General features: G+C 45.7%; 1 protein-coding gene across 1 annotated transcript in view; it reads left to right on the plus strand.

Moving 5' to 3' along the window:
• Positions 1-24,637, plus strand: part of Slc24a2 (solute carrier family 24 member 2) — a 225,556-nt gene that overhangs the window by 191,762 nt on the left and 9,157 nt on the right. Inside the window, exons 8-10 of the mRNA XM_032902185.1 lie at positions 8,301-8,444; positions 19,183-19,272; positions 20,222-20,388. Coding sequence (XP_032758076.1) covers positions 8,301-8,444; positions 19,183-19,272; positions 20,222-20,388 — 401 coding nt within the window. The remainder of the gene's footprint in view (positions 1-8,300; positions 8,445-19,182; positions 19,273-20,221; positions 20,389-24,637) is intronic.

Genomic DNA, 24,637 nt, shown 5'->3' on the forward strand with positions numbered 1-24,637 from the left:
CAGATCAGGGCCCCAGCCTCACAACCTCATTAAACCTTGATTACTTCCTCCAAGTTCTCAATCTCCAAACACAGTTCCCTGGGGAGGGGCGGTCCTGACATGCTCCAAGTAGTTTACAACCAGGATATTTCCCTTCCAATGACTGAAGTTTTAAAGTTCTTTTTAAATACTTATTTATTTCAGTACACTGTCTCTGTCGTCAGACACAGCAGAAGAGAGCATCAGATCCCATTACAGATGGTTGTGAGCCACCATGTGGTTGGTGGGATTTGAACTTAGGACCTCTGGAAGAGCAGACAGTGCTCTTAACCACTGAGCCATCTCTCCGGCCCTACTGAAGTGTTCCTATATGGCTTTCTAGCTTTCCATCACCTGCTCTTAAAAAAAAATATTCTTCTTCAAGACTTTTCTGTTTTTACAGAGGAAAAGCGAATGGAAATGTGTAGCTTAGAGGGGCAGAGCCTTTCAGAGACCATCCCAGGACTCTGAGACTGCTTTGAACACAATTCAGCACACCTTGTTTGACAAGTCCACAAACTAATTTTGAAATCCTAAAAGTTCAGATTCCATGGTGACTTTTAGATTTTGAATCTGTGACAATGAAGTGATCCATAAGCCAGTAGTCATGTGGCTGTCTTAGTTTAGGGTTACTATTAGTTTTGGGTTACTCTTGCTGTGATGAAACACCGTGGCCAACTTGGGGATTATTTCACTCACAGTCCCATGGAATAGTTTCACATCAGAAACAGTGAGGGCAGAAATTCCCCTCAGGTCAGGAACCTGGAGGCAGGAGCTGATGCATATCGTGGAGGAGGGCCGCTCACTGGCTTACTCAGCCTGCTTTCTTATAGAATCCAGGAACACCAGCCCATGGAGGGCACCACCCGCAATAGCCTGGGCCCTCCCCCATTGATTACTAATTAAGAAAATGCCCTCAGCCAGATCTTTTTTTCAATCATTTTATTTGTACACATTTTAAATGTGTACAAATGTATGATACCTCCCTTCCCAGGTGCTCCTCTGCAACCCCCATCCCATCCTCCTCTCCCCTTTTGTCTGTAAGAGGGTGCTCTTCCTTCTGCTCGCCCACTCCTGCCTCACCGCTCGCTCTAGCATCCTCCTACGCTGGAGCACCAAGCCTCCTCAGGACCAAGAGCTTCCCCTCCCGTTAATGTCAGACAATGCCATCCTCTGCTACATATGCAGCTGGAGCCATAGATTCCTCCACGTATAATCTTCGGTTGGTGGTTTCCACAGCCAGCTCTCACGGAGGCATTTCCTCAGTTCAGGTCCCCTCCTTTCAGATAACTATAACCCGCGTCAAGTTGACATAAAATTGGCCGGGACACTGGGTCAGTCATGTCCACAATCCACATTCTGTTTCTGTAGTTGGGTGACGAGGATGTCTGTCAGTGTGTTAGCCTCCGCGAATTGGCCAGCACATTTCGTAAGAGAATAGAGACAGCCAGTTTGCACCATTTCCTCTGTGCCAAACACAGTTTGGCCGTTGCTTACATAACAGGCACCCTGTGGGAGTCTCCAGACACTTTCTACTACACTCTCTACAGTGGTTGACCGTAGAACCACCCACTGTTTAAAAAGAGTCACTGTGCATTTGGGGTAATTCTGCCTTAAGAATTTCCAGCGCTGGTATTGTTTTTAAGTCTGCACAGAGCTCCGAGTCAAGGTGTCACAATATTATGAGTCTCACCATCTGCTTAGAAGCTCAGTTTCCAGTAGAAAGTCATCTCGAAGCTACCTCCTGAGTAGCATAGTGGTTCTCCTCAGGGCTGTGGAATTTCCCCTTCCTTTTTGTTTACAGAGTCTTCTACTTATCCACTAGAACTAAGAGAAGAGAGTTAGATTGTGGGTATCACTGCAGTCAACAAATGCTCAATAAATGCTGGGTGAGTGAGCAGATGGAGGTAGTTTCTACCTCCATATCAAATAAGTGAATTATTGTAAGACCCTATTGTTGGAAATGACATTATAATTCACATAACCAAATCCCTCTCCTAGGAGAAATTATTTTCTTGGCTGTTTATTTTTAAGAGTGTTAACAGCCGCGTTTTGGGTGTTTGTTCCGCGCCAAGCACTGTTCTGAGTACTTTGCATGAATTATTTCAGGCCAGTGCTGCAAAGGAAACTTCTAGAACAAAAGTCCTATTTTAAACAGCTTTCTGTCTGACTTCCTATTTCATAGGGAGCACATGAGGAGTGGCTATGTGTCTGTGGAGCCCTGCTACAGCTGTCTTGTCGTTAGACAAGGCACCATCAGGATGTCCTCTGGGAGCATCTTACAGGCTCACTGCCCAGGCCCACACACCTTTCACCAGTCCCCATGGAGACCTACTTTGAGAGATGATGCGTGTTACCAAAGAGCTTCTTTTTTAATGCTTCAGGCATAAAGAAGGAGAAAGGTGGTCCCAGAATAAAAACAGAGCTGTTTCCTTGTGCACCGTCTTCCCAGGAGGGCAAGGGGGGTGCATCATGACCTTCAAACACTGAATAACAGAGTCCAAAACTGACCCAGCTCACATCTCAGCCCTTGCTGACATTAGTCCTAGGAAGGTTTATTATCGTAAAGAGTTTCATTCATTTGCTACAATGCCCCATAGATATCCACTTTAAAGGTGGCCAAAATGAATTGTCCACAGTTATGGGAGTCTGGAGTGGCATCAAACACTGAAACCCACATAAAATCTCATTGTTGGGCTTAGCTGACACCTTCCCCTTCAGCGAACCAGGGGGAAAGCAAGTCTGTCTTCTTGCCTGTGTTTGAGAGCCTGGTAGTCACTGGCGTCTATAGCTCCTGCATTTTGGTTTTTTCAATTTTTTTAAAAATTAAATTACACAATTTCTCCCTTCCCTTTTCCTTTCTCCAACATTTTGCATGCCCCCACAGGTTCATGATCTCTTTTCCTCTGTTATTATTAAGTGTATGTGTGCGTGTGTGTGTATGTGTGTGTGTGCATGCGCATAAATATATAAATACAACTTTTGGGGTCCACTTGTGTGTATGTGATTTCAGGGATGGTATTGGATAACCCATTAGGGGGCTCATCCTTGGGGAAGACTGTTTCTGCTCTCGGCTTTCCTTAGCTGACTGTACCTTGTCTGTGGGTGGGGCCCGGTGAGATCCCCTCCCATGACAGATCCCCTTCCATGACAGCATGTCTGTTGGTGCTGTCCTTCAGGCCTTCTACTGACAGTCACAGTGCTGTGGTATTGTGGGTGAATCTCCCCTGTCACTTCTAGGAGACACAATCTCACAGCACATTTCCTGACCCTCTGACTCTTACAGTCTTTCCACCCCCTCTTTTGAGATATTTCTAGAGCCTTAAATGCAGGCTTTATGTTGTAGATGATAATGACAAGTGATAATTTTTAAATGTGTATCTTAAAACCCGGAGCTAAGAGACAGCTTCTCCCGCCCATGATCCCAGGCTGCCCTTCCCATCCCTTGAGTGCTATTGGGAATGCTAAAAGCACGAAGGAAAGGGAGGGGATATGAGGAGGTTTGGGGGAGATGACTCTTTTGGGGGAAAAAAAAGTATGGGCCATCCAGACAATCAAAAATTGGTTTTAGGCTCAAGATAATAAATGGGGAAATGTCTGTCAAGTGCTTAGTGTTTGTTACAGCTGAGCTTTTTAAATTGTGTGTGTGTGTGTGTGTGTGTGTGTGTGTGTGTGTGTGTGTGTGTGTGTGTGTGTAGGGCCAGCAGAGTCCAGAAACACTATATTTTTTTAAGCCAGGTTCAGGGGCTGGAGAGATGGCTCAGTCCTAAAGTTCCCGCCACACCAGCGTAAAACCTAAGTGCAGATCCACGCTATCCAAGTAAACTCCAGATGCAGTGGTAACATCTGTAACTCCAGCACTTGGGGGGAGACAGGCAGATCGCTAGAAACCGTTAACCAGCCAGCCTAGCTGAATCCATGAGCGCCAGGTTCATACCCACACAGGCTGAATTTATTACAGAGCAAAGCAAGGAGGCCTGAGCCACGGGTCACAAATGCCTGCTCTGTGGCATCGAGAAAGGGGGTGCTGTAGAATGGAGGAGAAAGAGGTCACTGAAGCCTGGCCTGGAATTGGGACCTTCTTTCAACTTCATCTCAGGGCCCTCATCCATCAACCGAGACAGATGGTCTCGGATGGGGGACGCTTCCAACGCGGAAGCTCTGGCGATGCTTCTCTCTCACCTAAAGCTCCTGTGCCTAAAGACCCCGGAGCTCAGCAACTGTAGGTGGCTTTTATGATCTATGAGCACCCACAGCAAGCTTGAGTGATAGCCCCTCAGCAGAGACCCAAAAAAGAAAAAAAAAAAAAAGATGGCATGGTTTAAAGACCTGCTGACTGTGAGGCACGCCAGTGTCTGCAGGGGAACCCATGTCGTCCCGTGAGCATTGCAGACATGGAGGGGCTGCCGTCATATTCCCACCCAGCGTCGCGCCACACTGAGGTGCTGCCAGTGGGGAAAGGCAGCACCTCTAAGGTCTGAGGTGAGTCAGGACAAGGGAGTAAGATCTTTACTTCCAATTTGAAGCGAATAAATCCCAGCTAAGCTGAGTTAGAGGCCAACCCTGGCAACCCTGAGGCCACTTCCTGGGAGCTGGGGGGAGACCTTGCCAGCAACCAGCAAGACTAAAATATCTAAAAGCGGCTTAGTTACAGGTCCTTCTAGGGTTGTTTTGCTTTGCTTTCAACTTAATTCGTTCAAAGAAGAGGCTGCCCTAGAGTGGGTTACGGTCGCTCTAGAATCTGACGTCGAAAACGAGATACTGAGTTGCTTCCGAGAAACAGTGTTCAGGCTTCAGAGGTAACCTCTGGACTGGTGACTCCCTACAGCGTACATGCAGACATGCTAAATAGATGGCACAGGTCCTGCAAGTAACCAACAGTAAGTGCCTTGAGATCTTCTGGTTTTGCCTCTCCTTTTAAATACAAGAAGCAGGAGCCTTAGATTTTCATAATTGGCTTTATACATAAAAGGAGAAGCCGCTTGAGAAATCTGAAAACTAGAGTTTGCAAGTTCCAACTCTGTTGCCTGCTCTTCCCATCCTGCTAGGTCTGAGGGCCAATGCACCATCCATCATTTGGGAAACTAGTTAAAGTTGTGTGTGTGTGTGTGTGTGTGTGTGTGTGTGTGTGTGTGTGTGTGTGTGTGTGTGTGAAGCATTTCTCTATACATTCTAGCAAACCTGCTACTTATCATATAGCCCAGACTGGCCTTGAAGACTGGAATCCTCCTGTCTCAGCTTTTGGGAGTAGTAGGATTATAGGTATAAACTTCCCATGCCTGCCCTCCCCCCCATGAGTAATGTATTTTTCCCTAAGGTCCTTTTATAGCAGAAATGGCAAGGTCCTAAAGAGCCTAGTTTTGTGTAACCACTGGGCTTGCACAGGACCCCAGCAGAGAGCAAACCATGTTACGCCTTTACATCAAAAATCACTCGGATTCTACCTGGCGCAGCCTGCTCTTCTTGCCATGTTTTCTGGGGGCTTGCTTCAGACAATTTAGGAGGCAAGCGTGGGTCATCACAAGGTCAGAGCCAGCAAGCCACAACACTAGTAAAAGCTGAAACTCCTTCCCCTGACCTCAGTGGCCTCTTGATTGGAGCCCAGCCGAATTCCTGCATTGCGTCTCCTGCTCAGGCAGAGACAAAATAGGCCCTGAACTTGGAACAGTGTGTTCTTCTGCTGTGTCTCTAACCAGCTTGCAAGCGGTTGCCCATTGAGCCGGAGTGAGATTTCCCTGGCAAGAAGACAAAAAGAACTTCTTCTGAAGTGTTCTGACAGCTTGCCCCTGTGGCCCCTCTCCCATCCATCCCCGGGTTCTAGGCTCCTTCACGTCCCTGCAGTAGGAATTGCCCCCCACCCCACACCCCCTGAAGAGGGGAGATTCCTGTAGGCATAGCCTTAGGCATAGACTCTTCTCCTCTGCTCCTGCCCTAGCAACAGCCTCCTTAAGTGCCACCCTCGGACCCCACACAACACAGCTAACTGCTTGCACTGGACACTAGTGCGTTGAGAGCTTAAGCATCCAAACAGACAATTATTTTCTGCTATTTGCTTGTGGTGCTGCCTGCCTGGTGACTTTGGCAGATGGAGAAAAGAGCTAATCCGCAGGTTACAAGCAGAAGGTTATTGATGAAATGTCACCATCTGTTGGTGTCATTAAAATGATATGAGTCATAAAGCGTTGCTTTTGGGTTTTGGCTTTTTTTCTCAAAAAAAAAAAAAAAGGATAGCTTGGAGTTTAGAGAGAAGTTGTTAACTTGTGCATGGAGCATGGAGGTGGGGATGGAGACGGGAGGAGAGGCCACCCAGGAAGAAAGAGCTTGGTGAGTTCATCCGATGAGCTGATTCGTCTTCAGGGAAGCCGATCCTGATCCTCGGCTGGGCTAAACCCTGTACGTGGTATGAGATGAGGTGCTCATGAAGGCTGGAATAGCACCTCAGCTCTAAGTGCCCACTACCCGGTTGTGGAAGGGGAAATGGTTCATTTGGTTTTGTGAAGAAGGCCTCATTGGAGAAAACTTAACAGGCCCCAAGCCTTCTTAGTCTTCACTGCCCCGTGACACAGATAATCATTCTTGTTCCCAGATGGCACCGTAGGTATGTAAGCCCATAGGGGTTGGTTGTCTGTGGGTCACCTCTCCTTCAAGGACGATGGGGTGGCTAAGATCAGGGACAGAGCTCCCTGGAAAGAGTAGAGACAGTGGTGGTTAAGGTGGCTTCTGCATCACATCAACAAATGGGTTGGAGTGGGTTGCATGCGGTATGTGTTTGATGAAGGTCTGGGTGACCAGAATACAGTGTCAACCTGTTTACCTAATCCCCACAACCCTTTCCTGTTAGTACTCTGTGAATACTTACCCACTACCACAAACCTGTTGTTTCCAGTCTTTTTCAGTAATGGCTTCCAATCTCTTGATTTTTTTTTCTTAAGACCATTTGTCCACCCCTAATGTGTACCAGTAAATAAACAGTAGTATTGCCGTGGATCTGCACAGACCCAGCCATGACCTCTAGCTAAATCCTTTGTCCCTTAAGCCATCTGGCCCAAACCTTTTCTACCTGCCCCTCCTCAGGAACACAGACACTGAAGAAGTCAGTCCTGGTACTTACATGTGCAAAAGCCTGAAGCCGTTCTCTGTGCTACCGAAAGGAAACCTCACTACAGGAGCACTTATTGATTGTTTCTGATCTGGTGCTCTGTCCTGCTGCTGCAGTTTTGTTTCTAAACAAGCAGAGTGGGCAGCGATGGGTGGTCAGCAGTGCTGTGGTACTGACACGGTGGTCCCATCTCTGAGACCAATGGTCACCCTGCTGGGCAAACCCACCTTTTGTCTCCTCTGCCCCTGGGGCCCGAGAGCTGCGGAGTGCAATAGAAAACACCAAAACACGGGGAGCAGGACTGCCACACCAGAGACTGAGTGTTTGTGCCCAGCCCCTGAGATGGCAGGCAGAGTCGGTCCCGTGGCACATGTTAGCCCTGTTTCTCTGAGTCCTAAGGCACGTGTTTGTATACTGTGCCTTCAATGACGAATGAAATGGTTTAGAATTCACCCCGTCGATTAAGCAAGTTAGGAACACCCATGCAGATGTACTAAGCTTATTCTTGGGTGGGTGAGACGTAGCTAGGACCTCTCAGGATCGTCACTGTTTCTGTGCTGAGTTTCTGTTTCTGAAGTGAGTTTTCTGTGCCTGGTGAGTATCAGTTGGAGGCAAAGAGAGGAGGAGGGGGAGGAAAGGATTTTCATTTTTTAAACTTTTTAAACCTGTGTTCTTCCTCCCAAGGTGTCTGAATCACAGCCCTAGGGGAAAAGGAGATGGGGTCACAGGTCAATTGATCAACAGATATTGTTAATCATAAAATGGTCATGAAGGGAGGTTTTTGAGAGGATGAAGTGAATCGTATCAAAGCACATTATATGCAAATATCATAAAGAAACCCATTGTTTTCACAGCTGAATAAGAGACACAGTGGATCAAACAATATTGAGGAATAACTATGGTTGGTGTTAAAAAATCAGTTGATAAGCATAAGAGGCCATAAAATACCCCCAAGGCATGTAAAGAAACTTGTAGAGTGCTCTGGAGGGGCAAAGCCTGCTCGTTCCTGAGCCTCGGGCTGTGATAGGTGGGAACTCTTACAAAAAGAAAGCCTGGGAAAGCAGCTGGGGTGGCTTGAGAAAAGCCTCAGCGGAACTCAAGACAGCCTCGATTGCTCTTGGGGTTTGTGGCCCTGTGACTCCCCTGGTCACTGCCTGTTTATATCTGTCCTCTTGTTCTACAGCAGGTCACAGAGACCGCTGAAGAAGATGATGACCAGCCCCTCAGCCTCTCCTGGCCGTCCAACACCCGCAAGCAGGTCACCTTCCTAATCGTTCTTCCCATCGTGTTCCCTCTCTGGATCACCTTACCTGACGTCCGCAAACCTGTGAGTGAACCCCTGTGGAAACAGCTCCCTTGTAAAAAGTATGGTAGCCACCACCGTCCCTTTCCAGTTGTATTTAAAGAGAAAGGCGAGGTGGCACAGTGTTCTCAGACATGCCTGCAACTTCAATCACAGCAATTGTTCAGAGACTAAAAAAACGTGAACCAGCCCCAGAAACTAGAAGTGTGAAAAACACCATTTTACTCTGCTCATGGATCCTGTAGGGTGGGAATTGAAGTGGGGTACACTGGGGATGGTTCATCTCTACCCCAGGCAGATCTCTGTGAGTTCAAGGCCAGCCTGATCTACATAGTGAGTTCTGGGACAGCCAGGGATATGTAAAGAGAGCCTATCATTTTACAAATGGAGAGAAAGTTAGAAGCGTTTGCTTAGAGGCAAGAAAAATGGCTCAGTGACTAAGAGCACATGCTGCTCTTGCAGAGGACCTGAGTTCAGCTTTCAGAAACCACAGTAGTGGCTCACAGCCCCTTGTAACTCCAGCTCTCGAGATGCCATCTCCTGGATTCTGAGGGAACCTGCAGACAAGTGTGTACAAATCCAGATATAGATACATGCATGTATACACAATTTTCAAAGAAATAAATCATAAAAGATAGTTGACAAGGAATATATACCAATGTCACATGCCACATGAATCTCTTAATGAGGAAAATTTCAAAATAAAGAAAAACCCTGAAACCACATAGCCATTTTCTCATAAGGGGTACAGCTCAAGGTTCTAGCAGGAAAGCAACTCAGTATTTCATTGAATTTTCTTTTGGCTATATATTGGATTTAAAAAAATAATTTAAAGAATTGCACATGCCTACATACATGATATCCCTTCTACAATTCTACTGCCATCACTATAACCAATATTATTATTTAAGATTGTCAGATGTCAAGGGCTGTGAATGCCTTTACCATCCGACAGACACAGCAAAATACAATCCGAGTGCCAACTAACCAAAGGAACATTCCCTCCCAGGGTTGGTAAACTCGGATCTTGAACTGTTAATGTTTGCCCTGGAGGTGAAAATGGTAATGACAGTATTAGGGCACAGGCATCAACACACACATGACTGAAGCATGTACCTATCACGCATCAAATTCTGCACCAATTCAATTTTCAATGAACCACATCGTGAGGTCTCTGGAAACATCTGTAATAGGATATACATGCATTATTGGTGAAAAAATATCAGCTCAGGACCCCCAAGACCAAGTTCTCAGCCAGGACTAAAGAGATTTATTTGCCCAGAAGCACAAAGAGACAAGGACAGGAAATAGAGAAAGAGGAAGAAAGGGAAGGGAACAAGGGAGAAGTTATAAAAATATTTATCCTGAGGGGAACGGGCAAAGGACTGCCTCTGGCTAGAGAGGAAACAGACTTGCCCATAGGAAAATGGCAGTTTATAAAGTTGCAACGGGAAACCCTGTGTTAGGATGAAGTGTTTAATTTTAATTAGGCCTGTTAATTAGGAGGTTTTTGATTGCTGGACTTCAGTATTTTTTCAGCTCAGCCTCAGGAGGAGGAATTAGACAGACTAAGGAATAGACCTTGTGGGCCAGCTTCAGGAATATACTCTATTGGTTTTTCATAATGCAGAGGGAATGGGAGAGAAGGGCAAGGCCTGCCAGAGCCGTGCTCACCATGTTCAACCTGGCCAGAGTCCCTTTGCTTTGTATAAGAAAAGGGGCATAAAACAAGTCAACCAAATCATACCTGGTCGCTTTCCAGAGGAGGAAACTGAGAAGCATACCCAGGTCTCTGCGACCACATGGCCTCCCCTCAGATTTCTTGACACCAGAAGATTGAAGTCTGAAAAAAAAAATGAAAAAAAATTCAAACATTTCAATAAAATACATGAAGACAACTAAGCAGAAATCTTCAAGGTCCTTCTGGTGGTTCTACTTTCCTTATTTGGACTGGGGTGAGGGTTGAGAAGAAAAATCCTATGCCATTAGCTTGGACTGTGAATAACCCAGCCTGGTAAAGAGCCACATACTCCGTAGACACTAGGAGAGGACTCAGAGAAGTTCCCCTCACAATACAGCTTCCCTGGGAAAGTATGTGTAGGTGCCGTTCCCTGAAAGCAATGTTTACGTTTCTTAGTTCACTTTACAACTGCAGGGCATGTGCTCTTTCCAGAAGGACTGGCTTCTTGAAAAACCATAGTAAAGCAGCTAATGTGTTCAAGTCCCCCTCCCCCATGGCTCACCCCGCGCTGATCCATCTGAGATGTCGTCATTATCCCCTCTGATGGTTTATAGACTGTCAATTTGGCAGGATCTAAATTAACCAGACACAAGCCCTTGGGCATATTTGTGCCAGGCTTTAGGTTACTTGAGGAAGGAGGACCCATCCTAAATGTGGGTGGTGCCTTCCCATGGTCTAGGTTCCTCAGGCTGAATAAAAATGAAAAGGCGGACACTCTTCTCTCCTTGCTTCCTGACTGGACACAATGTGACCATCTGCCTTGTACTACCTTTGTACCTTCTAATTGTGAGCCAAAAGAAACATTCCCTAAGTTGCTTTTGTCAGTTCTTTTGTTACAAGATCAAAAGTTACTAAAATGTCCACCATTCCCGGTTTCTACGCTGTTTGAACCAGTGTTTTTGTTTACCTCACAAAAAAAACCCCAGAAGACTAGGTATAGTTTTCTAACTTTCTGCCGAAGGCTTAATGTGATATGGTCCAGAGTAGTCGGCTTATCTGGCTAACGAGAGCCAATTGCTCCTTTGCTCTGTGCCCTTGGGCAGAGCATCTCGGGAGCAGAAGTGCGTGGTAGGGCTGTTCTTCACTTCAAGTGGGCAAGAGGCAGCAGAGAGGAAATGCTGGAGCTCTGGTGGCCTTCTCCTCTCCTTTTTTATTCCATTTACCCCCATGGCAGGTCTGTCCCCTTCCATTATTCCTCCCTGAGAAACACCCCTACAGACCCTACCCCAGGGTGTGCCTCACAAGTCTTCTAGGTGATTCTCATGACAAGTCTAACTGATGAGCAAACAGAGCTGCATGGGTCTGTCTTCCTGATGATCCCACTAACTCATTCTTCACCATGCAGCCTGCCCTCAAGGGCCAATGGAGCTTGTTTTCTCTGTTAGTCACTCATCTAACTGCTGTGACAGGCCACCTGACCGAAGCAGCCTGAGGGGAGAAGGCTGGATTTTGGCTTGAGATTTTTAAAGTATAAATTCCATCGGGACTGGGAAGGCATGACTGATTGGCATGAGGTCATGTGAACTCACAAATATTCTGCACTAAGGACCACATAGGCCCTTAAAGAGTATAATAACACAAAATTCATAGTTCAATAACTAAACCAAGGTATGCTCGCTGTGCCAGACAGTTTTATGTCAACTTGATACAAGCTAAAGCTGTCTGAGAGAAGGGAACCTCAGTGAGAAATGCTTTCATAAATGGAGCTATAGGAAAACTTGTAGGGCATTTTTCTTAATTAGTGATTGATGTAGAAGGGCCCAGTCCATTTTGGTGCTGCCATCCCTGGGCTAGTGGTCCTGAGTTCTATGAAAGAGCAGGCTGAGCAAGCCCAGGTGAGTAAGCCAGTGAGCAGTATGGCTCTATTGCCTTTGTGTGAGCTCCTGCCTTCATGCTCCTGCCCTGTTGGAGTTTCTGTCCTGACTTCCTTTAATAATCTACAGTAATGTGGAATTATAAGCCAAAGAAACCCTTGCTCCTCAAGTTACTTTTAGTCAGAGTGTCTCATCATAGCAATAATGACCACAAGTAAAAAACACATATGAGTCAAAGCAGTGTTTCATAGCAACAGTAAAAGGAGACTAGAGCCTCAGACTCCTACTCCAGGTCACGCTCACTGCACTGCCCTGACTCTAGTAATTTGATCCTCCTCTCCTACCTTATAGGAGCAAGCTTGGGAAACACGTTTCTCTGGACCCCATTTTCGTCAACTATTAACAAAGGTTCCTAAGATCTCTAGATTCCCTACCAGCCTTGGCATTCTATAACTGAAAAAAGCAAAAAAATAAAGAGATCAGCCTCGATACAATATTGGAGATTGAAGGGGGCTCTATCCCCCAGCTTGCCCACGATAGTCACAAGTCTCAGCTTGCTCTGAGAGCATATTGGTTGGGAAACAAACTATGTAGACCTCCCTGCATATACAGGAGGCCAAATTAAAAAAAAAACCTCGCCCATAGGTATATGAGCCATTAAGATGTTTCCTGGTCATATTTACTACAGGGGACTTTTATTAGATTGTTTCTTATGCCAATTTTCTCTTTTGGTCTGTAACACACCATCTCAAACTCAGCATAAAACTAGTGAATTTCCTCTAGGCTCAGCTAGACAGTTCTCCTGGGAGCAGGTTACCTCTCAGGAAAAACAGCTTCTGTTCAACAAGGTCTCTAATTTTTAAGTATTCTGGGTTGGACTTAATCACAGGATTTAAAAAAAAAAAAGGACCAAGAGCTATAAGAATGAAAACTCCAAAGCTCCTCCTGAGATCTAATTTGGAATTCGACTCCATCATTGCCAGCACATTCTGTTGATTGAAGCCATTAACCCAGCCCAAACCTCAGAGAAATGGTCACCTATTGATCAAAAAGGCAGTGTCTTAGTTTCAGTTTCCACTTCTGTGAAGAGACACCATGGCCAAGGCAACTCTTATAGAGGACATTTGGTTGCAGTTGGTTTACACTTTCAGAGGTTGAGTCCATTATCATCATGGCAGGAAGCATGGCAGCATGCAGGCAGACATGGCACTGGAAAAGCTAAGAGTTCTATATCCATATCCAAAGTAGTCAGGAGACAGTCTTCCAGGCAGCTGGGAGAAGGGCCTCAAAGCCCACCCCTACAACAAGGCCATACCTGCTCCAACAAGGCCATACCTGCTCCAACAAGGCCATACCTGCTCCAACAAGGCCATACCTGCTCCAACAAGGCCATACCTGCTCCAACAAGGCCATACCTGCTCCAACAAGGCCATACCTGCTCCAACAAGGCCATACCTGCTCCAACAAGGCCATACCTGCTCCAACAAGGCCATACCTGCTCCAACAAGGCCATACCTGCTCCAACAAGGCCATACCTGCTCCAACAAGGCCATACCTGCTCCAACAAGGCCATACCTGCTCCAACAAGGCCATACCTGCTCCAACAAGGCCATACCTGCTCCAACAAGGTCCCACCTCCTAATGGTGCCACTCTCTGGGCCAAGCATATACAAACCACCACACAGAGTAGTGTACTGGCAGCAGGGGAGGGGGGTCTTTGTTTTAGTCCTTCCATAGACCTTATCTATGTCCACAAAGGCCACAGGAGGTAATATCAAGGGAAAAGGAAAAGAATGGGCACATTAACAAATATTTTCTCCTTTTTAGGGCCCACCATCTCTGTTTCTTCAGTAGTTTTTTTTTTAATTCCTCATGGAGATGACCATCCCAAGGCTTACCAATAATTAACTCTAATTTCAGAATTAATATTACTCCCACTTGCTTTTAGTCCCACGTCCTTTCTATGCAAATTCCATGCCTATCTGTACATACTGTCAGCGGAGACACTCAGTAGGAACCTCACAGTTAGTTTCCTTATACCAACACCTTTGTTTGAAAAGGGAAAAGGCTAAAGTTTAATCCTTGATGAGAAACACATCTTTGAAGGAAACTGAAAACAATAAACAATAAACAGCCAATGCTGTTTTCTCCCATGGCCTGAGATGGATGTTCATACAGAGGAGGGGCACAGCTCTTAAGATAGGAGAACATGATCCATTGGAGCCGGGAAGGAGACTGAGCACCCGGCTAGAGGTCTGCAGACTCAGTCGTCTGTTCACTCACCAAGTTTCTATTGGTTATCTAGCAGGACCCAAACATGGTGTAGCAAGAATGTAGCAAGTGATTGAGACCCAGGGAGGGTTGTGGTTTGCTCAATCACAGTCAGCTACTAAGAGGAAAGTCAAGACTCCATCATACCTAATGCGTCCACAGTCACTTTACCTACCCAGGGGTCAGCCTCCTCGTTTCTTAAAAACTCCAATAAAGACAATAGTGTACAGACACAACTGTAGTTATTATCTGGGCACTTTTTGTGTCCTCGGGTGCTTTGCTAGACTTTCAGTGCACATGAATCTTCTGAACATTTAGATTTGCACCGCCTTTCCCCTCCATTTTACAAACAAAGAAACCAAAACTTAAAGAGACTAGACAGTTTTTTCTAAGCGAAAAATCACTGCTCACTTGGAAACCGAGATTTCAACCTCCATTATCTTAACCCAGTGGTCATGAATTTCATCTTAGAAGGATTTTTTTGGGCAACTACTACCGTGCCTTTTGGCCTAAACTTGAGTCCCAGGACCCACATGGTAGGAAGAGATAACAGACTCCCACAAGGTGTTCCCATACCTTCACACACACACACACACACACACACACACACACACACACACACACACACACACACACACACACACACTGAATGAATGAATGAATGAATGAATGAACAGATAAATAAATACATGAATGTAAAAAAAAAGCATGTTTCACTCCAGGCTTATCGATAAGTTCCTGTGACCACCACTACTCAGAATACCAAAGCAAGACAATTATAAATTTGAAAATACCCTGGGCTACATAGCAACACCCCCCATCCCTTCTTCCACCCAAAGTCTATTCTTCAGGAAATTGCAAAAAGTAGATACTCGGTGACAATTAAATTTAGGACAGCAAGGACATGGTCAGTTTGCTCAGTCAACTATTGTCCAGTGACATTTTTCAAACCAATATCACACTGCTCTACTAAAAGCGTCTAATGGGAACATTAGCTGTCAATTAGGTACCTAACCATTACATCGGAAACAAAATGGACAGCACATGGACACAATTTGCTCATTCGCTAATTGGTATGAAACCTATCCTAACAGATGTCAAAATGAGCCACCATTACCGACTATAACCTAATGTGTGAGACCTTGGTTTTCTTTTTTTTGGGGGGGGGTGCTATTTTCTCTCTTCCAATGGGACTGGTAACCTAATACCTGTGCAGACGCTCCAGGGCAGTGGTATTCAGAATGAAACCGTGGAGTCCAAATGAGGAGAACAGTCCAGACCAAAATGAGAGACGTGATTTCCTGGGCTGTGAGACTGGGCATGGCAAGGCAGTTTGACAGAGAAACAATTAGCCAAGCTGCTGGTGCATGAAGGGTTGCAGCTTCCGAAGCAAGAACAATATGGGAGGCTGGGGAGGCAGATGGCCAAACAGCTGGAGCACCGGCCCCTGTTTCCTGGATGGTTTTTCTTTTTTTAATTTTCTGACGTTGGGGATAGATCCTGGCATCATGATGATGGTGGTGGTGGTGGTGATGATGATGATGATGTTTGTATGCCTGCGGCTGTGTGTGTTTTGAGCTGTTTTTGGCCCTGTTTTCTTCAGGAAGTGTTAGGCAGACGTGCTGTGTAGTTAGCTGCTGAATTTCCTCTCTAGTTGAAGAGAAGTGTACAAAGTAGGTACCCGATCTACCTGCTCCTAGTAAATGATGAAGACCCTGAAATTCACCTAAGAATACTTGTTTTTTTAATAAGCCTCTAATTCTACACTTCGCGCATTTTATGCCTATTGATTATTAATTGGTAACCTGATTAAGAACCTTAAGTATCAAATATTGAATCGGGCAGGTTTCCACTTATGAATTGGTTTCCATTTGGTTCCTTCACATCCCTAGTCTCATCCCTGGCTTTGTCCATTTGGCTCAGAATGTGCCACAGCTCGGCGTTGTAAGGGGATCTTAGTATTTTGATCCTGACTGATGACATCACCCCAATGAACAGATGTGCAAATGGGACATTTTAAAATGTACTAAACAAGACCTAAAGAAAAGTATACATTCAGTAAATACACAAAGCTGGAAATAGAACAGCCCCGTGAGGATGCTCCGGGGCACGAGGTGTGGACGTCTCAGCATAAAGTAGCTCACAGCTCTCTGAGCTTCTCATGACACGTGCAGAATCCCGATGTAGTTGCTACTGGAGTCAGAGGTAGCCTTATATGGCAGTCATTGCCCGTCTCTGCCTATGACAGAGCATGACCCTGGGAGACTGAGACCTGCATCCTGAAACAACAACCGGCAACCAGAAGGAAAAGACTGGGCAAGCCTATTGTCTTCTCAGGACATTTCCAGTTCCCAGCCTTCGAGAAATCCGCTTTGGGAATAGAAGGTGCAGGTTCCACTTTGGGGGGCAGGGAAAAAAGTGTTTCCTCGTCACCCGCTGAAATGCTCAGGGCTCTGAGAAAGGCCTGAGTCCTTATCCAAAATATTTTTCTTCTAAGAAAGAGGAGGAGCACAGGGAAGCATTTCAGGGTGATATTTGGCCTGCTCAATGTGGCATGATGCCCTCTCCCAATTGAGCATGTCCATTTGGTCTTACATTCAGAACCACAGAGCAGCGGGAACAGGATCCTTCTAGTCTCCTTCTGCGCCCAGACCTAAGGCTGTCCCACAGCCCTCTCTACCCGAATCCTGCCCCGAGAGAGCTGGTCTCCCAGGAGTGCTCTCACTCCTAAGGTTACAGGCTCACAGGCCCAGTCAGAGACAGCAAGACCAGCTAACACCAGAGAAAACCAGATGGCAAGAGGCAAGGGCAAGAACCTAAGCAACAGAAACCAAGGCCTCTTGGCATCATCAGAACCCAATTCTCCCCACCACAGCAAGTCCTGGGTAACCCAACACAGTGGTAAAGCAAGATTTGGTTTAAAATCACATCTCATGATGGTGATAGAGGACCTTAAGAAGGACATTAATAACTCCCTTAAAGAAATCAGGCAGGATGGTGGGGAGAAATACAGGGGAACACAACCAAACAAGTGAAGGAATTGAACAAAACCATCCAGGATCTAAAAATGGAAATAGAAACAATAAAGAAATCACAAAGGGAGATAACCCTGGAGATAGAAAACCTGGGAAAGAGATGAGGAGTCATAGACACAAGCGTCACCAACAGAATACAAGAGATAGAAGAGAGAATCTCAGGGGCGGATGATACCATAGAAATCATTGACACAACCATCAAAGAAAATGGTCTTACCGTCACCCCAGAGAATGGTCCTCTGCAAAGCAGCAGCCATTGGAAGAGAGAAAAGATTCTTGTAAAGTCTAAGGGGTATGTGAATGATAAAAAAAAAAACAGACGTGCTAAAGCTGGAAATTAACGAAGAGAATGCAAGCCTTGTCTGGAACCATAAATCCTATCACTGGACCTCAGACTTAGAAGATTGACACACACGAGTTTATTTTTTCCTTCCGATGAACCTTCAAATTCCATGGCAGAATGGACTCTCTGGGGCTGCCCTGAACCAGCTCTTTGGACAACTAAGGCTTCCCCAATTTACATCAAATGCAGGAGCCACTGCCCTGAACTGGATGACATTATCAAAGCACAATGTGTGGTTTTTCTCAGCGTAGAAAGCTTTGAAAGCAAAAGCGTTGGCAAGAAGAGGCGGTAAGCTCTCAAACAGCCTTCCGTTGTCCAACTAAGCATGGTCCATGTTTTCCATCAAGGGAACCAGAAGAAACTAGTTCAGCACAAACCACCACTCCCCAGGAGTGGGCTTAAGTAAGAAATATTGTGTTTGTTATGTATTTGTGTGTTTGTTAGTTATTTAGTCCATGCAATCAGAAACAACTGGCAGGAGTTGGTTCTCTCCTTTCACCACATGGGTTCTAAGGGGAGAGCACAGGTTGTCTGTCTTGTCAGCAGGCACCTTCACCCACTAGGCTATCTTGTTGGTCCTGAAAGACTATACTTCTGAGTGCCTGGTTTTTGCCTGATGTTCTGAGGGAACTCTGAGTGTTCTCACACTGTACAAGCTCAAGATGACACAAAGTCCAGTGTCACAAGAATGAAACTTGTAATATGGAGCAGAGTAGCACACAGGAGGAAACGCATTTCCAAGAATGTGCCTGGCTGCCCCTCCCCCTTGGAGTTCGCTCTAATCGAGCATCTCCGCCTCCGTCCACTCCCACTGATGTGTGAGGGTGGTGTCCTAGAGGCTCGCCATCACCACCCATCTGTGGCCGGTGGCTTTCCTGATAACTCATGGGACTCGAAGAAGAGTTAAGATATTTTCAACCTTCCTGGTCCTTCCCATTTTTGTCCCATATACCAGTCATATAAGGGGTTTGGCGTGTAGATTATCGTGACACATGGTTTGCCAGCAGCAGATTCTGATGGCCTGATTTTGGAGAACTTGGGAGCAAACTAAAAAGGGGGAGGGGAGAGATAGAGAAAGGGTGTAAGATGTTTACCAGAAGAAATGACAGAGAATCCAGGTCTTATAAAGGGCAGGAGGAGAGGCATTGGGCATCTAGCTACAGGCATGAACTGACATTCTCTCAAGTGGCTTCCAGTGCCTAACACAGTGGCACATATCACAGCACTTTAAAGGCTGAGTCAGGAAATTAGGATCTGAGGCCAACCTGAACTACGTCGTGAATTCTGGGCTGTCTTTGCTATCCTAGGGTAGGAGACCTTGTCTCAGAGAGAGAAGTGGGGAGAGGAGGGAGAAAGATGTCTTTCCAAGTTCTACAACCATTCGGCATCCACCGGGTTTAATTTCCTAGAATGAACTTTTCCTCTCCCAGTTTGATTAGGGAAAGGTAATCCTTGGTTGGTATTCTTGCCACGAGGTAAACTGTGGCTCCACCACAGCCCAAAAGGTGCCACAGAGGGCAACACTAACACCCCCCCCCCCGCTCTGCTTGTCTCGCAGGCTTCCAAGAAGTTCTTCCCTATCACGTTCTTCGGCTCCATCACCTGGATCGCAGTTTTCTCGTACCTGATGGTGTGGTGGGCACACCAGGTAAGACTGCACGCCACCCATCTGCCTTGACTGTCTGTAGTCTTGACTGCATCTGCCTTTCGAAACGGTAACAATACTGAGTGACGTACAGGCGAGGTGTATCTCAGCAAGGATTTTCTTAACTCTCCGAGCTTACCTTCATGGTCAGAAATCCAATCAGCAGAGCGGTTGTTGGACAGCTCTGTGGAGAAAGGCAAGCCTGGCTGCATCTTGCAGCCTCTTACCTAAGAGTCAAGATTCTGACTACCTCAGTGTCTTTATTTTGTCTTGGGCAAGCAGCTCAACATAGCTGTCTCCAGCTCTCCCTCTCCCACTCCCATTCCCTTTCCCTCTCCCTCTCCCTCTCCCACTCCTTCTCCCTCTCCCCTTCTCCCTCTGATTCCTTGATATTGGTTCTACATAGCTGTTTTGTTGATTTAGATTTAGATTTCCAAGCCTGAATACACCCACTGCCAAGGTCCCTATGGGACTCAATTATAGGTTATATTTAGAAAAGGTTATAGGTGTAAATGAGAAATAATGGGAGGTATTAAGAAAAAGTTGAGACACTGTCTTAACACTCAATAGGAGATTAAAGGGCCCTAGGACTTGATGCCATTGTCGAGTGCCGGCCTTGGGTTCAAAGTCCATTGACTTTTTAAATGACTCTTGCAGCTTCCCTTACACTGTCTTAGAAGACACAGTATGGTGGCTGAACTCAGAGTCTCCTCAGCTCTTTCTTACTTGAGATAGTCTGTTGAATCCTCACATGCACATGGCTGACTTCCTGGGTATGGACGTTAAAGCAGCTTAAAGTCCTTTATCAGTGACTACGGCTTGTTCACTTTGTACTGTATCAGCTCCTATCCCAATACAGAGGCGGGGCTCACTAAAAAGGAGTCACACAGTGACCGCAACGCTGGGGTCTGTGACTTCCGACCCTCACACTTGTCCCTGCTGTCACATTCAGGTTGGAGAGACAATCGGCATTAGCGAGGAGATCATGGGCCTCACCATCTTGGCAGCTGGGACCTCTATCCCCGATCTCATCACCAGTGTCATAGTGGCCCGAAAGGGCCTGGGGGACATGGCCGTGTCCAGCTCCGTTGGAAGCAACATCTTTGACATCACTGTGGGGTGAGTAAAGTGTTCTATAAGCATGCGCACCAGCTGCACCTCTGTCTTCGTCTTCCTAGAACCTGTAGAAACATGAGCTGGCTCTCTAACCCAACACCTCCCAAGTGCCAGCTGAACACCTGACGACTGGGAGCGCCATTCCGTTTAACCAGATGGCTTTTTATGACCAGCAATGACAAATGCTTACATACAGAATGGTGTAGAAATAGAAAATAAGACTCATTTACATAACTGCCCTCCACACACAGTGTGAATATGTACTGTCCCAGTAGGACTAGGGTGCCTCCCGTAGTTCCGTGGTTATTTTTTTCTACTCTTTAATTACTATCCTGACCAGGTAAAGATTGGATCCAAAGGCAGCTTGGGACACACCTGGGCCCAGCATTGACATCCTTTCTCCCTTCCTGAAAACTACTGGCAACTAGGTTTTGTGAAAGGCGGAGGATGAGAACTTTTCTCCTAGCTGAGCAAACTGGAGTTCTCGGTAGGAATAATCTGTATCGAACCAAATTGGCAGGGACTCTGTTATCTCTCTCATTCATAGAACTTGTCAAAAGTAGTTGGCAAATGACCCTGAATATCAGCTCCTGAGAAACTCAGTCACAGAGTCTCTATGTTCTTCAGGATAGTAGAGTTCCTGACCCTGAAGTTGGGAAATTGACTAAAACACACCCGCTTCCTCATGGAACATCTTCAATGTTCTTTTTCCTTTCAGTTAAGCCGTTATTCATGTATCTGTCATTGTTCCGATAGTGCGTATAGTTAGCAACTTAAAACACACAACTGTCGCACGGATTATGTATGACTGGCCTTATTTCTGCATGAAAATAATTTGTGCCTTGTTTCTGGAAGGCACAGAACTAGTGTCGCTGATAAGTGAGGTAGCCCAGATTAAAATAGGATCTCAGTGGACGAGTACTCTGTCTCTGAGTAAAATCCAACAGTGAGTTTCCAATGTCTGAATCTTCTGTCAAAGATGCACTCTCCTGGGGCCTCGTGCCTTTGCTGCCTGCCCACTACAGAGCCTGCTCATCAGTCTACAGGAAACTCTGACTTGTCTCTCCAGTGTCTGTCAAAATCCCTAGGGCTCCTGCTCTTCTAGACTCTACATACCATATCCTCGCTGTGATTATTTCTTCCTGCCATTCTGTGAGCCTTTCAAGCGTCTCCCTAATGAACTCACCAAAGCCTAGCCATTGTCCAACGCGTAGCATCTCAGAAGTGCTTATCACAGGAACAGATAGGTGGGTGTTTCCACAGGAGTTGCTCTGGGATGAACTGTGTTTGTCAGCCCTGCTGCTCACAAATTTACACTCACCCGAGTGGGTCCAGCAGGGGAGGAAGAGGGAGAAAGTTCTATAGTGTGCAAAAGAAAGAGCCTCCTGCAAGCTAAGAATTACAAGCATTCAGATAAACACGTCTGTCACGTTTTCCAAAGGTACATACTCTAACAAATTACTCTGCTCATTGCTATCTTACCATATGTTAACAGTAACAAAAGAGAGTTTCCCAGAGTCTCCCCTAGTCCTGCTACAAGAAGACCTTTATTTTTTATCTTCTCCTGTAAATATTTAATACTTTTTTTAAGAGAATATCCAGTTTTGTTCTCTTACCTTTTCCAACTTAAAGCCACACAGGCCTGGCACGAAGTGGCTTCTCCTAGTAACCTGTCAAGCCACGTGCACTGCTCTGCTCAGTGTTTTTGCAGCCCTTGGAGCTGGCACTCTGACTTCAAGTGTGCACAGTCTAACCAGTGTCTTTTAATAGAGCTTTTTTGCTTCATGTTATAGTAGGTATTATTTGTGATAAATCCCATGAGGCAGCTTAACAGACAAATATTTTTTAATATTTAATGGGTCCTGATATAGTCTATACATTTATTTTCTAAAAATCTTTCTCAAAATTTGTTCAATTTTATGTTTTCATTATCCTCACACTGAGTGTGTCGTTCACAACATAGTGAGTACAAAGTTGCTCCACAATCCTGCCTGCATTTTCTCTTGCACACCTCAGTAGTAGACAGGGTTTTAGAAGATACGTACAGAAATTAATGATGATCTGCCGCCCACTCAAAACATGTACATTTTACATGATTGAAATTTCCTTGCTAGTTTGATGTGTACCCTTCGTTTATTAGTTCAAATTTTATACAAAGCCCTGCTTTCAATCCCAGTACTTCAATAAATGGATATCATGAGAAGGGTGGAAGGGGGAGGATTGGGAGTTAGCCCAATAGCAAGTTCAAAGCCAGCCTGGGCTACAAGAGACCCTGTCTCAAAAATAAAAATAAAAAGGACAGAAGAAAGAAGAAGGAAAAAAGAAAGACTAAATTAAAATTACACCATGAGTATTTTCCTATTATTACTGTCAACTTTCAGAGTTTGTGGTTTGATTTGGTTTGCTGAGTCATGGTCTCAGGAAGCCCAGACTGCCTATGTTGCAGAGAATGATCTTGAACTCCTGGTTCTTCTGGCTTGACATCCCAGGTGCTGGGTTTACAGCACCATGTCTGTCTTAGGCAAATTGGATGAAGCTAGGGCATCCTGCATGCTAGGCAAACATTCTCCCAGCTGTTCTGTAGCCTGGATCTCTAAGCATGTGGCTTTAAATAGCCACATAACATTACACTGGCTTCCTCGCAATCTAACTAGTTCTTTGCTGCTAGAAATTATAAAAAAGATCCCCAACTCTTTACTCAAATAAAACAGAAACGATTGTTTTTCTGAATAAGGTCACACTTGTAGTCCATCCCCTCCTTATGTTTCTTCAGTGACAACAGAGCTGACAGATCAAGAGGAGTGGGAAGTGTCACTCCCCAAAGAGTCTCACAAACTACCAGAAGTACTACCTGCCTCAGGTTTACCAAAATCAGTTGCACACGTGTGTAAGTGTGACTAGGGGTTGTTCGGCTTCCTGTCCTGTGACGAATATCTAAGCTCTGTCACCTTAAAAGTGGAGACATTTATTTTCACTCATGGTTTCAGAGGTGTCAACCTTGTCCCTGTCACATTGGCCTTTGGGCAGCCAGTGTGTCACAGTTGGAGCACATGGCAGAGAAGGCCTGTGCACCTCATTGTGGCCAGGTAGCAAAGCAAACGGCAGAAAGAGGCCAGGGTGCCCAAATCTCATTCGAGATCGTGACCCCAGTGACCTAGCTTCCTTCCACCTGCCTCCTAGAGGTTCCATCACCTCCCAAGAGCCTCAAGCTGGAGATCAAACCTTTAACAGCTGGCCTTTAGGGCACGTCCAAGATCCAGCTATAATACAAAGTTTAGTGGGAGTCAAGTGTTTTGGTTTCCCCAGCCCATCACGATGCACTGAAGTAAGCATCTGCCACCCACGCTTTAGTGAGCAAAGATCTGTTTCAACATCACAGGCCATGGTGTCAATCACTTGAGCTTTGCTAAGTCAGCATAGCAACTCTGTATGTCTACACGTGCTAGGCCTAGGAATTCAAAAATGCATGCATAATGTGGCCGCTCAGAACCTATTAGCTTAAAAGAGAAAAAAAGGGAAGAAAGGAAAAAAGGAAAGAAGGGAGGGAGAGGGGAGAGAGGGAGAGAGAGACAGAGAGACAGAGAGACAGAAAGAGACAGAGACAGAGAGAGGCAGAGACAGAGAAAGGAAAGCATGCTTATGCCTTTTTTATTAGAAAACTTTGTGATTCAGAAAGTTACTCCCTCCCTAACATGCCAGAAATCAGGCCACACCTGACCCTTCCTAGCGTTGCTCAGCTGGGAACTGGCTGCATGCCCCAGAGCTGCTGCCTCCCGGTGGTAGCACACCACTGGAACCAGATATTTCCAGCCACGTTTCTTTACCTACAAGGCTCAGTTGACTGACTCCTATGTGTTCCCAATAACTGTTCTACCTCGTGATTGTCAAAGTCAGCACTCTGATTAGGAAACAATGGCTGTTGTCAGATTTCAAAAGTCAGTTCAAAGCAAGAAAACTAGTAAGAAAATCTATAATAAAGTTTTAAAACTTCATTATAAGTGTAAGACCCTTTGGCTGGCTGGTTACTTGGGGGTTTTGGGGGGGTTTTTTGTTTTGTTTTTTGTTTGTTTGTTTGTTTGTTCGTTTGTTTGTTTGTTTTACTACAGAGTGAGACCAGTGTCTCACTATGTAGTTCTAACTGTCCTGGAATTCACTTTGTAGACCAGGCTGGCCTCAAAACTTACAGAGATAAGGCCTGCCTCTGCCTCCTCTGCCTCTGCCTCTGCCTCTGCCTCTGCCTCTGCCTCTGCCT

This window comes from Rattus rattus, chromosome 1 (genome assembly GCF_011064425.1).
Source record: "Rattus rattus isolate New Zealand chromosome 1, Rrattus_CSIRO_v1, whole genome shotgun sequence".
Classification (NCBI taxonomy): Eukaryota; Metazoa; Chordata; class Mammalia; order Rodentia; family Muridae; genus Rattus; species Rattus rattus.